At 49.5% G+C, this 13,904-nt stretch overlaps 1 protein-coding gene across 5 annotated transcripts in view; it reads right to left on the bottom strand.

Annotated features, from left to right (window-relative positions):
• Positions 1–859: 859 nt before the first annotated feature.
• LOC121298908 (rho guanine nucleotide exchange factor 1-like) overlaps positions 860–13,904 on the bottom strand; it is a 30,753-nt gene continuing 17,708 nt past the window's right edge. For all 5 annotated transcript variants that reach the window (XM_041226213.1, XM_041226215.1, XM_041226214.1 and 2 more), the window contains 17 exons: positions 9,875–10,053; positions 9,489–9,635; positions 8,765–8,847; positions 8,443–8,568; positions 7,469–7,583; positions 7,272–7,372; positions 7,103–7,180; positions 6,754–6,829; positions 6,268–6,435; positions 6,058–6,145; positions 4,703–4,813; positions 4,349–4,428; positions 4,018–4,158; positions 2,951–3,139; positions 2,087–2,226; positions 1,787–1,878; positions 860–1,516 (listed from right to left, as the gene is read on the bottom strand). In XM_041226213.1, coding sequence (XP_041082147.1) covers positions 1,807–1,878; positions 2,087–2,226; positions 2,951–3,139; positions 4,018–4,158; positions 4,349–4,428; positions 4,703–4,813; positions 6,058–6,145; positions 6,268–6,435; positions 6,754–6,829; positions 7,103–7,180; positions 7,272–7,372; positions 7,469–7,583; positions 8,443–8,568; positions 8,765–8,847; positions 9,489–9,635; positions 9,875–10,053 — 1,894 coding nt within the window. In that variant the 3' untranslated portion in view covers positions 860–1,516; positions 1,787–1,806. The remainder of the gene's footprint in view (positions 1,517–1,786; positions 1,879–2,086; positions 2,227–2,950; positions 3,140–4,017; positions 4,159–4,348; positions 4,429–4,702; positions 4,814–6,057; positions 6,146–6,267; positions 6,436–6,753; positions 6,830–7,102; positions 7,181–7,271; positions 7,373–7,468; positions 7,584–8,442; positions 8,569–8,764; positions 8,848–9,488; positions 9,636–9,874; positions 10,054–13,904) is intronic.

Below are 13,904 nucleotides of genomic sequence, written 5' to 3'. Positions count from 1 at the left end.
AAATGCTGGACTGTGGGAATTGTATGCACCAATAAAGACAGTCCAGGAACTCCTCCCCCCCCCCTCCCCCACTGCGCTGGCACTTCAATACAGTAATAAAGGAGGTACATCAAAAATAACAGCAAATTCAAATAAAAAAAAAAAAGTCAACCCAGTTATCTATATATCCAGCATATCTGGCAGGACAATCACAGGCTTCTCTCCTAGACATCCTGCAACCTCTTTCTCACTCACTCTCAACTTTCTGCGTTATTCCACCCTTAAAACCGACAAGAACAGAAACAGCACTCGCACGAAAAACAGCCAAAGAAATAACGAATGAACCAGAGAAAAATTCAAAATCTGAACAGATCGTCCTGTCTCGTTTATTTAGAATCTCCTTCCTTCCTCAGCTCTGCTATTTTTTTTTTTTTTTTTTGCAAGATTCCCTTTTTTGGAATATAAAATATCTTTCAAAATCTGTAATTAAAAGGGTTTTCATTAGAAGACGTGTTTGGCTAGAAGGCAAATGCTTCAGCTAGTGCTTTCATCAGTGTGACTGAAACTAAACTGAGTCAAGCAGACCAGCGTTTGGGCTCTAGTGCCTTCATCAGTGTTATTGAAACTAGAAGAGAGCGAGTCAAGCAGACCAGTAAGTGGATCTCGGGATAGCACAAGCTGGAAGAGACAGCAAGGAAGGAGTTTATTCTAAAATCTCTATTGTTTTCAAAGACTTCGTGTTCTGGGTTAACAGTTAAGGCACAATGGTTTGAAATTGTCACACACTGCATAGGGTAGAGACAGGGGGAGGGGGTAACAGAGAAGGGGTGGAGCTTGTGATAAACATCTTGATGAGTTTTTACATGACCAGGAGTTTCTTTAGTTTAGGAACGGGAAGGGGGGGGGGGTATAATGCGAAGGGGAGAGTATTAGAATGGAACAGGGAGGGGCTATAACGGGAAGGGGTGGGGTCATACTGGAAATTGAATGGGGAGGGGTTATTGTGGAAAGGGGAGGGGTTATGTGCAAGGTAGTTTTTTTGGCCTCAAATTTGGTTCTCTTTTCAGAAAACAAAATCATTTCCCTTCGTTGTAACTTTCCCCTTTGTTGTGAAATTTTGGCTTTGAAATCTCCCTCCCTCCGTCTCTCACACACACACACACACAATGCTCAAGCTCACAGTGTATGCAAGCCTGTAATTTGCACACTCACAACTCCCTCACACCCTATCACTCAAACATGCATCTTCTCATTTTAATTGCTTCAAAATCCCTCTCTTCAGCTCCTTTTTCCTTTCTCATTAACACCATTCTCATTCTTCCTCTCCTTTCTGTCGTTCTCTCACTTGTTCGCTTTCTTCCTCTCCTCTCATTGTCTTTCTTCTCTCTCTCTTTGCGACCAGACACCAAGGCAGCACTTCAATTCAAGGCAGCAGAGTTGAGCACAGAGAAACGGATGGAGTGCGAGGGGTCTGGGGAAGCTCAATGTGTGGGTCCAGGCACTACTAATCAATCACCCATGCCTCTCGCACTTCAACCTGCAAAAAAACAGAGAGATCAATGTTATTATCAACCAGTCATTTATCAGACGCTTTTATCCAAAGCGACTTAGACACCAGGGGGGTGAGCTCTGCTTCATCAACAACTGCAGAGTCTCTTCCAATAGGACCTCGTTTGTTTCGCGTCTCACCCGAAGGACGGAGCACAAGGAGGTGAAGTGACTCGCTCAGGGTCCCACACAGGTAGCAAGCCCTTTTTCTGATTAAGTGGCATATTAGTAAGTCTGTCTGTCTGCCCGTCTGCCGTACCTCTCCCTGCTTCTTGCTCCTCAGTAGCTGTGCTGGGACATGGCGAACTTGGAGAGACCGTCCTGCAATCTGTGATACTCCTCCTCGACAATCTGACAGAGAAATCAAATCGCAGAAAATCCGAGATCAGTCACACTGACCTAACACAATAAACGCTGTTAAAATCATCCTCACTGGAGTTCTATTAGGGTTTCTTTGTTAGCTGCAGTGGTCTTAGTTCTCACTAGTGCTACCAGTAGCAGACACAGTAGCAAGCGTTCAGAGGAGAAGTCTTTCAATATTAAAAGAAAGATCGCTTACCTTGAGCTGTTGAAGCTGCCTCTCCAGACTCGTCACGCGCCGCCTCACTTCCTGCGCCTGGTCGTGCGACAGGATGAGAGGGGTGCTGACAGACTCCTCCCCTTCTCCTCCGTCTGGCTCACTGTCAGCTGGGGCTCCACCTAGTGGAGGGAGGAACACACGACATGTGAATCTCACACACAGTTACAGGCATGGCTCAGATTTTTTTGTGGTGAACGCTTCGAAATAACGGCCGCAAATCCCTAATAAATTCCCAGCTGAATCCCCAAGGAACAAAACCGGCACACCTTCAGCAGTTCCTCACAGTTCTGAAGTCACTCATTTTGAACCTGGAGACGATTATGTTAAAATATGGGAAAGGTAGGCATGCAGCTACCAATGCTGATAAGGCACGAGCCGTATTGCGCTGCAGACGTTCTCCAACAGAAGCACTCCTCAGAAAGTCAGGATCATTATCTGCAACTAGGTGCTGCCAAGCGGAATAAACACACATCCAATTTCTTGCATGTGCAAACAACAAATTTATGGCACACACAAAATACTAATATTAAACAGTTTATTTTATTTTTTTAAAAAAGACACAGCGATCTACCGGTTTCAGCACAAATATGCCTTCATTAGGATTCTTAATTACTTGCCTTATATTGGTTGTCACCTCTGTTAAAATTAACACTGTAGTGCACGGACAGTATCTCTTTGCTTATATATATATATATATATATATGCTGAGCTGCTGTATATAAATGGGCCGTGCTTTAGGTCTAGAAACAAATGCTGTTTCTCGTTCTCTTGTCAGATAGAATATTTTTCCTAATAAAAAAAGTGGATTGAAGCCGTTCCTCCAGGAGTGTGGGGCGCGCTCACCTGCTGACTGACTGCCACACTCCTCCTCTCTCCTCCCATTCTCTGCAGCCTCCTCCTCTTCACCCCTCCCCTCGCTCCCTTTCTCGCTCCCTTCATCCTCCGGGCTGGGTGTATGCTGGGTACCCGGGGGCAGAGCCACTTCCTCCGAGAGGCAGATACTGCCGACCAGCATCCTCTTCAACGAGAGGACTGAGGGGGGAGAGACAGAGTGTGAGAGAGAGAGAGAGAGACAGAGTGTGAAGAGAGAGAGAGACTGAGGAGTGGCTCTCCTCTCTGTGCGATAGAGCTCGAGCGAGTCTCACAGTCTGATGAGTGTGAGAGAGAGAGAGAGAGAGAGAGAGAGTGAGAGAGCAGACTGTGAGAGTTGTGAGATCGTTATAGACACATAGAGCAGTTGCGTGTGAGAGAGCGAGACTCCATCACTCTCTCTCTGTCTAGCTGCCCTCTCTCTCCTGTCTCACACTCTCTCTCCAAGAGAGAGATCCACAGAGTCTTGTGATATCCTCCTGTTCGACTACGATCTCACGCTAGAGAGTAGAGAGACGATCTCATCTCTCACTCTCCACTCTCTCATCCTCTCCTCTCTCTCTCACACGAGAGAGAGAGAAGATTAGAGAGAGACAGAGTGTGAGAGAGAGAGAGAGAGAGAGAGAGGGAAGAGAGAGAGAGAGAGAGAGAGAGAGAGAGAGAGAGAGAGAGAGAGAGAGACAGAGTGTGAATCTCTCGTCCTCTCACACTAGAGGCGAGAGCTGTGTGGATAGCTAGCCTCTCTAGAGTGGGCACTTATAGCGCCCTCTCGCTCTAGAGATAGTCTCGGAGATCAGAGGGGGCATGAGAGAGAGACAGAGTGGAGTGTGAGAGGGGGCATGAGGGAGGGGGAGAGAGAGAGGGCATGAGGGAGAGAAGTGTGAGGGAAGAAAAGGAGTCAGAGAAGGAGAGAAAAGGAAGGAGAGAAAACAGAAGGAAGGAATAGACAGGCAGAGAGGTAGGGTCAGGGAAAGGGGGAGAGGGAGAGGGATAAAGGAGTGTTGAATACACACAGTTGTCGGGGGGATTCCCCTCCTTACCTTCCTGCAGCGCCTCATTAGCCACCTTCTCCTGAGGGGCGTGGGTCATGCCGTACGGGTCGATGCCATTGGCTGTGAGAAACTCCACCAGCAAATGAGCTGCATTCCCCGCCTTCTCAGAGAGAGAGTCCTTCTCCTTGTCTGATAACAAGAGCAACAAACACACAGTGATTACCACCCAACAGAAAACACAGTGACAAACACGCAGAACACAACAGCCACTCCCACTGAACACACACACACGCACAACAAGAGAGTCACTCTAACAGTCACAGACCCCCTGCTCCGATCCAAATGCTCAGAGGGGAGTACGGGGGTACAGCGTTTGTACCTGAATGATGTAGGGGTCCCTCGGGGTCTTTGACAGAGCTCCCATTCTCAGAGAGGCTGAGGGGAGAGCGAGGGCTGATGCTGAGAGAAGGAACAGAGGCATTAGTATTGTTTTTTTCAGTACAGCTGCTGTATTTGTCACATATAGAAAAATGAACACAATGTCGGCTTCATAGTAAGACAGGGTTAAATTGAGGGAGAGGGGGAGGGAGATGAAGAAAGAGACTCCTCATTCCATGTTAAATATTTTCATACACTTGCTTCATTGACTTTGATAACTGTTTGTGTGCAACTACCATACCAATGAAGCCCGTGTGAATTTGAGAGGGGGAGGGGTGTGCAGGTGGGTACTCACTATGAGGGGCTGGTGGGCAGGACCGCTGTCCTGGATACTCTCCTGTCTTGAGGGGCGCTCAGTCCAGATCTCTTCAAATCTTCCACTGTATTCTTAATGAGCTCCCCCCAGCTACACAGCAGAGACAGAATTCAGTTACATTCACACAGTGCAGCACAGCGAGGCTCTGCCCAGCACACAGCAGGCAATGCCAGAGCACTAGACCCGCACTTTATATAGACACCATGTTGGGTAGCTGCTGTAGTTCTGTACAGGGTTTTATATCAGTGTTATACAGTGCGGTCCTGCCAGCATTGCCCTGTGTACAGCACAGCACAGCGAGGCTCTGCCCAGCACACAGCAGGCACTGCCAGCACACTAGATCAGCACTTTATATAGACACCATGTTGGGTAGCTGCTGTAGTTCTGTACAGGGTTTTATATCAGTGTTATACAGTGCGGTCCTGCCAGCATTGCCCTGTGTACAGCACAGCACAGCGAGGCTCTGCCCAGCACACAGCAGGCAATGCCAGCGCACTAGATCGGCACTTTATATAGACACCATGTTGGGTAGCTGCTGTAGTTCTGTACAGGGTTTTATATCAGTGTTATACAGTGCAGTCCTGCCAGCATTGCCCTGTGTACAGCACAGCACAGCGAGGCTCTGCCCAGCACACAGCAGGCAATGCCAGCACACTGGATCAGCACTTTATATAGACACCATGTTGGGTAGCTGCTGTAGTTCTGTACAGGGTTTTATATCAGTGTTATACAGTGCGGTCCTGCCAGCATTGCCCTGTGTACAGCACAGCACAGCGAGGCTCTGCCCAGCACACAGCAGGCAATGCCAGCGCACTAGATCGGCACTTTATATAGACACCATGTTGGGTAGCTGCTGTAGTTCTGTACAGGGTTTTATATCAGTGTTATACAGTGCGGTCCTGCCAGCATTGCCCTGTGTACAGCACAGCACAGCGAGGCTCTGCCCAGCACACAGCAGGCAATGCCAGCACACTGGATCAGCACTTTATATAGACACCATGTTGGGTAGCTGCTGTAGTTCTTTACAGGGTTTTATATCAGTGTTATACAGAGCGGTCCTGCCAGCATTGCCCTGTGTACAGCACAGCACAGCGAGGCTCTGCCCAGCACACAGCAGGCACTGCCAGCACACTGGATCAGCACTTTATATAGACACCATGTTGGGTAGCTGCTGTAGTTCTTTACAGGGTTTTATATCAGTGTTATACAGAGCGGTCCTGCCAGCATTGCCCTGTGTACAGCACAGCAGGCATACATAATATATTCTTGGAAGCAAATGAGAAGCACGATGGTGTTTATGAATGGTGTCCATGGGGCTGGAAGGTGAAACGTACTTCTTGCGCTCTGACACGGTCTGCGCCACCAGCTCATAGATCTGAGCCCCAGAATCCCAGGTGAAGATCACATAGAACGCCTTGTGATCTGGAGAGAGAGAGAAATCAGCAAGGTGAATCGCATTAACATTAACCCACTAGCGCCACCTAGCGCCCAGAATCCTTAACCCACACCGCTCCCCCAGACCACTCCCCCCAGCCCCGACTCACCCGTGGCGACCTCACGACAGAACACAGAGTTCAGCTTGATGATGGGACTCAGCACCTGCTTCCCGTCCTGCGCCACCGAGCCACTCTTACTCTGGCACTTCAGAAGCATCTTATCATCCTGCTTCTGCAGCAAGACCAGGATATCACTGAGCAGCAGGACCTGCACATCTGGGACATGGAGACACGGCGGGACATGAGTTACACTGTGCGGTCCTGCCAGTATTGCCCAGTGCGACTGTCCGCCATGCCATCGTCCATCAGAGGGACAAAGACACAGGAGGACATGTCCACTCCAGCTCCTTGAAGATACACTCCAGGGATGGGAATCAGACTCCCGCTGCACAGCAGTTTGAGCCATTCCTGGTTTCACTGGGAGTTTAATAAGACACACCTGAGCTTGTTACCTAGATACACTGGGGCTAATCAAGCTGGTAGTAAAACCTGGACTGGGTGACACTGCTTTGCAATAGGAGTGAAGAGACTCACCGACTGACTTCTCCTTTGTGACTCTCCACGTGAGCGCCCCCTCGTGGATCATGTGTCTCTGAGTCAGGTCCACGTTCTGAAACACAGACAGGCAGGATTAGCATCACATTGGATTTCCAATACTCAGAACAAGACAGACATAGATAGATTGAAAGTCAGACCTGAGAGAGAACTAGAGAGACACAGACAGATCTGACTCAGACAGAGTCAGACAGGAATACAAACAGACAGAGACAGAGAGAGAGAGAGAGAGAGAGAGAGGAGAGAGAGAGGAGAGAGAGAGAGAGAGAGAGAGAGAGAGAGAGAGAGAGACACACACACAGACAGGACAGGCAGAAACACAGGTTACCTTGAACTCTGCTAGCAGTGGGTCATTGCTCTGCTTGAGACTTGACAGGTCCAGACGTCGCTGGTAATCATTCAGACGCTGAGGAGAAGGGAGAGCGGAGGGGGGTCAGTGTGAGAGTGTGCTGGGGGTGTGTGTGGGGGGGGGGGGGGGCGGTGTCAGTGTTTCTCACCAGCAGGTTCTCCATCTCTCTCACGGTCTGGTTCACACGATTCAGGATCTTGCGGCAGCACTCTGCAGCCTGCTGGATCTTTGACTTCTCCTCTGGCTCATCTTAGACAGACAGAGAGAGAGAGAGGAGAGGAATGAACAGAGAGCTAACCAGCCTCCTACCCCCCTCACACACACACACACACACACCACACAGACCTGTGCACTTGGCAATGTTCTCCAGCAACAGAGGGTACTTGGTCAGTCTCTGCATCTCGATGGGGATGATGTCTTTAAGCTGCAGGCGACGACACTGAGCATTGCTCTCGGCCTCCTGTCAGAGACACGGTAAGAGAGACAGCGTGAGGGAGGGAGAGAGAGAGCGTGAGGGAGAGAGTCGGCCCGAGAGCTCTCCCTCCCTGATCTCTCCTCTCTCCCTCCTGTCTCGCACTCCCCTCCCTCCCCGCGCCATTCTGGGGGAGAGCAACTCGGAGGGAGAGAGAGCGAGAGGGAGGGAGAGAGAGAGGGAGCGTGAGGGAGAGAGGGAGAGAGAGAGAGAGAGGGAGAGAGAGAGATGAGCCTACTCTCTCCCTCGCGGAGAGGGCCCTCTTTCTCTCGGGAGAGGGAGGGAGAGAGAGAGGGGAGGCAGCTCTGTCGCTGAGCTCGGAGGGAGCCCAGCATGGGGGAGAGAGGGAGGGGGAGGGAGAGAGAGGAGAGAGACTTCTCTCCCTGAGCCTGAAGCTCGCTCTCTCGTACGACCCTGGACAGCGCCGGAGATCTTGTCTTTCAGGTGGAGAGAGTCCTCCATCTTTCAGGGCGAGAGGGGAGCTAGGGACTTTGGAGATGAGACTCCCTCTCTTAGGAGAGCGGAGGGAGGGAGAGGGAGCGTGAGGGAGGGAGAGGGAGCGAGAGGGAGCGTGAGGGAGAGAGGGAGCGTGAGGGAGAGAGAGAAGGAGGGAGCGTGAGGGAGAGAGGGAGAGAGTGCGTGAGACAGAGAAAGGGTCTACATATATTGGGACGGAAATAAGACCCCTATTTTATAGAGGTTTCATCCATTCCTTTTACTACCAGCTTGATTAGCCTCAGTGTAACAAGCTCAGGTTGTGTCTCAATACACTCATAGCAAAAGCAGAACTGGATCCCTCTCTGCAGTGAGATTCTCTCGGGGACGGCAGCGTGCCGGAGCTGCTCACCAGAATGAAGCTGTTGAACTTGGAGTCCTTCTTCTGCCGGGCTTTGATCTGGTCGAGAGCGTAGGACTGGTGACTGGAGAACCGTGAAGACAGCTTCTGAAACCACTCGCCCTCCGAGCCATCGAACTGAAACCAGAGAGAGAGATCAACTCAATACACACACTGTTGGGTGGGCTTAATCCACCAAGAAAGAAAACTCTTAGTTTAGACTTCCAGAGTAATGGAGGGACCCCAGGGTATACCAGGAGAACACGCCCCTGCACCGGGGAGATGCGAAACCCAAAGGGACCGGCAGGCTGGTCCCAGGGAGCGGCGTCCTTACCCTGCTCAGCAGAGTTTCTCCGATGTGCATCACAATGTAATTGCTCTCCTGCCTCAGCTTCTTCAAGCTCTCGTAGAACGAGTCTGAAAAACAGAAAAACACGGGCGCTGAATCCGAAAAACACTCCCGAGCTCTAGACTGGTCATCGAGTCCCGCACCGAAAATCCAACGCGTTCGCACTTTTCGGGAGACTCAAGAGGGCATTCTTCATGCCTGTTACTGAAACAGCACCTCCCAATTGAGGGAGACCTCACGCACCTACACTACCGGGAATTAAGACTCCTATTGCATAGCGGTTTCACCCATTCCAGGCTTTATTACAAACTCCTCGTAAAACCAGGATCGGATCAGACTGCTATGCAATGGGGGGACTGGGGACTATTTCCAGCCCTGCTAAGCTGTGAATGCTAAGCTCTGAATAATGAACACTTTAATAAATATGTTTGGTTGAATTTACTCACGGTAGTCAGATATGACTTATAACAAGACTAATTACTGGATCACATTATAGTTGCTCCACAATGCTTACCACAGTATTTTGCAGACCTGTATCCGAGCTCTCTCACACGCTAGTGTATTAACAGCATGTTATTGAAGCTCTCTGTAAAAACCAAGGTCTATAGGAAGCGACTCTGCAGCAGCAGCAGCAGTTGTGGATGAAGCAGAGTTCACTCCCCTTGTCTCTGGCTATGTGCAGCTATAAAGAATGATGCAGCGCTCTCACTGTGCACTTCGATGATGTCCTCCAGCCCTGGGAAGATGGCTGTCAGCTCATCCAGGCTCATGATCTTCTCTCTCTCCAGCGGCAGGTAGAACACGGTGTGCAAGACATTGAGCATGCGAACGTGAGCGTGCTCTGTGATGAAGAGCTCTGTACGGAGAGAACACAATAGAGATATCAGACACACACACACAAGCCTGCTCTGTGAGGAACAGGTCTGTGTAGAGAGAACACAATAGAGATATCAGACACACACACACAAGCCTGCTCTGTGAGGAACAGGTCTGTGTAGAGAGAACACAATAGAGATATCAGACACACACACACAAGCCTGCTCTGTGAGAACAGCTCTGTGTAGAGAGAACACAATAGATATCAGACACACACACCATTGATGACCTCCTGCCGCTTGACCTCTGTTTTCTTCAGTCCGAGGAGGTGCTCGGGGTCGGCCTGCTCACGCCAGTTGGGCGGGTCGAGGTCCAGCTCCGAAACACGCGGCTCAGCCTCCTCAGACTGGGCAAGCAGAAAGGACTGCGGGGGCTCACCCACCCCCCCTGGCTCGGGGCTGCGGGAGAGAGAGGGGGAGAGGGAGTGAGAGCGAGCTTGAGAGCGTGAGAGCGAGCGCGAGAGAGAGAGCGAGCGCGAGAGAGAGCGAGCGAGCGAGCGTGAGAGAGAGAGCGAGAGAGCGAGCGAGCGAGAGAGAGAGAGCGAGAGAGAGAGAGAGAGCGAGAGAGAGCGAGAGAGAGAGAGAGCGAGCGAGAGAGAGAGAGCAAGCGAGCGAGAGAGAGAGAGACGACGCGATGGCGAACTCTCTCACTCGCTACGCTGAGAGCGAGCGAGCGTGTGAGAGAGAGAGCGCGCTGGCGCTTTCCGGCACCTCTCCTCGCTGCGCTCGCCTCTCTCTCGCGTAGCACGCTCTCCTCGCTCGAGACTCCTCCTGGGATCGCAGAACTCTCGATCTCGCTTGCGACGCCTCCTCTCTCCTCCTCTCCGCTAGCGCTCGCACGTGAGAGAGAGAGCGAGCGAGCGTGAGAGAGAGAGAGCGAGCGAGCGTGAGAGAGAGAGAGCGAGCGAGCGTGAGAGAGAGAGCGAGCGAGCGTGAGAGAGAGAGCGAGCGAGCGTGAGAGAGAGAGCAAGCGTGAGAGAGCGAGCGTGAGAGAGAGAGCGAGCTGAGATCTGCCTGTAATGTAGAACTGTATATTAGTTGTATTACTGTTTCTCTGTATATTAGTTGTATTACTGTCTCCCTGTATATTAGACCTACGTGGTTGGGTCTATTGCAGAGCTGTACATTAGACCTACGTGGCTGGCTGCGTGGTGCTGCCAGCTCTCTGGAGGCTGTTGGCTTTGCTGGCTGCCTGCAGGTCCACATCGCTCCGAGATCTCGGCTGCTTGCCCTTCTGGGAGGATCCCTTCTGAGAACGCCGGCGCTCCGGCGCACACAGGCTCTCCGAGCGACCCAGACGCACATCACAGACTCTGTGTGCGGTGTCCCCGTGGTGGGGACGGGGGGGGGGGGGGGGGGGGGGGGGGGGGGGCAGGTAGGTTCAGCCAAATATTACTGTCCTACCTACCCTAACCCTCCCCTTACTTACCCCTCTTTCTGTTTGGAAGAGAGGAGAAAGACAAAAGCGATGGGTGAAAGGAGGGGATCGCAGGGTTTATATAAGCACAGGAGTAAAAGAGGGATGGAGAAGGGGAAAAAAAGACACAGGATGAGGGAGAGACAGACAGAGACACACACAGAGGGAGAATGAGTGAGTGCGTTACAGAGAGAAAGAGAGATTACAGCACCGATAAGAAGCTAGAGATGACCTACTCTGAACTCAACACGTAAAGACTGGTTTTCATGTACGAAGGACTGCAACAGTACTCTCTGCACAGCGTACCAGCCACAAGTCAATGGACAAAAGAAGAGGCCCTTATTCAAAGATAAACCGACTTAAATTCGATTAAAATTACAAGAGCAATGTACAGCTATGGCCAAAAGTTTTGCATAACCTAGAATTTTAGGATTGAGACTTTTTTTAAAAAAAAAATACATATGAACGTCATTCAGATCTTTTATTTAACATCATGTAAATCAAAGAAACTACAAAACAACATCGCAAATAAAGCCTGCCGGAAGCTGTAACAGTATGACAGAAGTAGTTCGTTAGATTTCGGATTGTTCAGTTTCTCGTTAAGTATATATATATAAGCAGCTTTGATTCGACCTGATGAAGCAAAATGTGTTCATTTTATATAGTGGATGATGCTGCAGAACTTTTGTCCGTCGCTGTATTTATACTCTGGTATGATATTCTGTACCGTTGCAGCTTTTGGAGTTCCACAGCAAACAAAACCATGATCCCAAGAAGGTTTGAAAGCACAGGACCAACTAAAAAGTTCCATTAAATTAGAATCTTGGGGGGGGGGGGTTTACAAACTTTCCAATCTGTGCTGCATTACTGTTCCACGATATTTTAGAACGCAGTGTACACCTCACTGACCACTAAGAGGTCACCATTAGCCTGTCCACCCTGCAACACTGCCTCCTGGTGGACATGAAAAAAGACCACATTTGTGCTCTGTGGTATTTCTCACATTGCTGAAGCGGAGGGAGCACGGACACATGGTGTCCTGGTTTCTGGAAACTGGGTTTCAGGCCACGGCGCTGCACACCAGGCAGGGAGACTTGGGGGTTTGATACAGCAACCTCAGACTAGGTCTCCCACTGGTCTCCTGGAACCAAGTTCCAAAATTGCTATTCCTGAAAAAGTGCAGTCGTTTTCCCCTCACATCCACTAGAGGGCAGTGCTGTAACTGGACTAATAATAATAATAATAATAATAATAATAATAATAATAATAAAAGATACTTAGCCATTCAGGTATTTTTTGCCATGTTTTTAAGTTTTGTTTTTTGCGACACACACATTACTTGTCATCCACTGTTATAACCTTAGCAAAGGCACCAGCAGACACACCCACCTCTTTCTCTTTCTGAAAACAAAGAGGAACCCGAAATTAATCACCAGGAATCGCCAGGGACAGGGAATAAAGCAGCGCTGCAGAATGAGCCAGGAATCACCAGGGAGGAATAAAGCAGCGCTGCAGAATGAGCCAGGAATCGCCAGGGAGGAATAAAGCAGCGCTGCAGAATGAGCCAGGAATCGCCAGGGACAGGGAATAAAGCAGCGCTGCAGAATGAGCCAGGAATCACCAGGGAGGAATAAAGCAGCGCTGCAGAATGAGCCAGGAATCGCCAGGGAGGAATAAAGCAGCGCTGCAGAATGAGCCAGGAATCGCCAGGGACAGGGAATAAAGCAGCGCTGCAGAATGAGCCAGGAATCGCCAGGGACAGGGAATAAAGCAGCGCTGCAGAATGAGCCAGGAATCACCAGGGAGGAATAAAGCAGTGCTGCAGAATGAGCCAGGAATCACCAGGGACAGGGAATAAAGCAGCGCTGCAGAATGAGCCAGGAATCACCAGGGACAGGGAATAAAGCAGCGCTGCAGAATGAGCCAGGAATCACCAGGGAGGAATAAAGCAGCGCTGCAGAATGAGCCAGGAATCACCAGGGAGGAATAAAGCAGCGCTGCAGAATGAGCCAGGAATCGCCAGGGACAGGGAATAAAGCAGCGCTGCAGAATGAGCCAGGAATCACCAGGGAGGAATAAAGCAGCGCTGCAGAATGAGCCAGGAATCGCCAGGGACAGGGAATACATGAATGAATAAATAAAATATATTTCAAATAATTAGAAACTAAAAAACGAAACATTTTCTAATAAAATTAAAATACCCAGGTATTTATTCCAATAAATCCTTTTTTTTTTTTCTCTCTCTCTCTCTCTCTCTCTCTCTCTCTCTCTCTCTCTCATCACAGTCAGTCGGTCGGCTTGGTTAGGAAGCGATTGTTAAAACAGACATTAATTTGAAGCACAGTCACCACAATGTAAAAGCAAAATCTCTGTGTAGAGTCAAGAAAAAAAAAAACTTAATATCGTTCCATTTTACAAAATGAAATTCTGAAAAAATACAACATTTAAAATACTAAAATAAATAACTGCTTATCTGTTTACTTAAATCATTAAATATATATTTTTAAAAAATATTCTTTTTTTATTTGAAATTTAAAATTTAAAATTACTAAAATAAAACCCACATTACAGCTTTTGATCAGATTTAGCTGATTTTTTTCTCAATTCATAAACACGCTCTCTGCATCATGGCGACGGCTGGTTTCATTCGGGAGCAGAATCTGAACACAAGACTCCCGAGACAGTCACGGATCCAGCAGTTCCTGACAATCAGGCGAGGGGCGCTGGTGTGGATCGGGGCTCATTTACCGCTCAGCGTGAATTAAGAAGCAGCTGCTTGGGTTTGTGTGGATCGCTGTTCTCCTCCACTAAGAAAAGCAGCGATCAATCTTCA

Source organism: Polyodon spathula, chromosome 24 (genome assembly GCF_017654505.1).
Source record: "Polyodon spathula isolate WHYD16114869_AA chromosome 24, ASM1765450v1, whole genome shotgun sequence".
Classification (NCBI taxonomy): domain Eukaryota; kingdom Metazoa; phylum Chordata; class Actinopteri; order Acipenseriformes; family Polyodontidae; genus Polyodon; species Polyodon spathula.
This window is presented reverse-complemented; position numbering and strand designations above follow the sequence as displayed.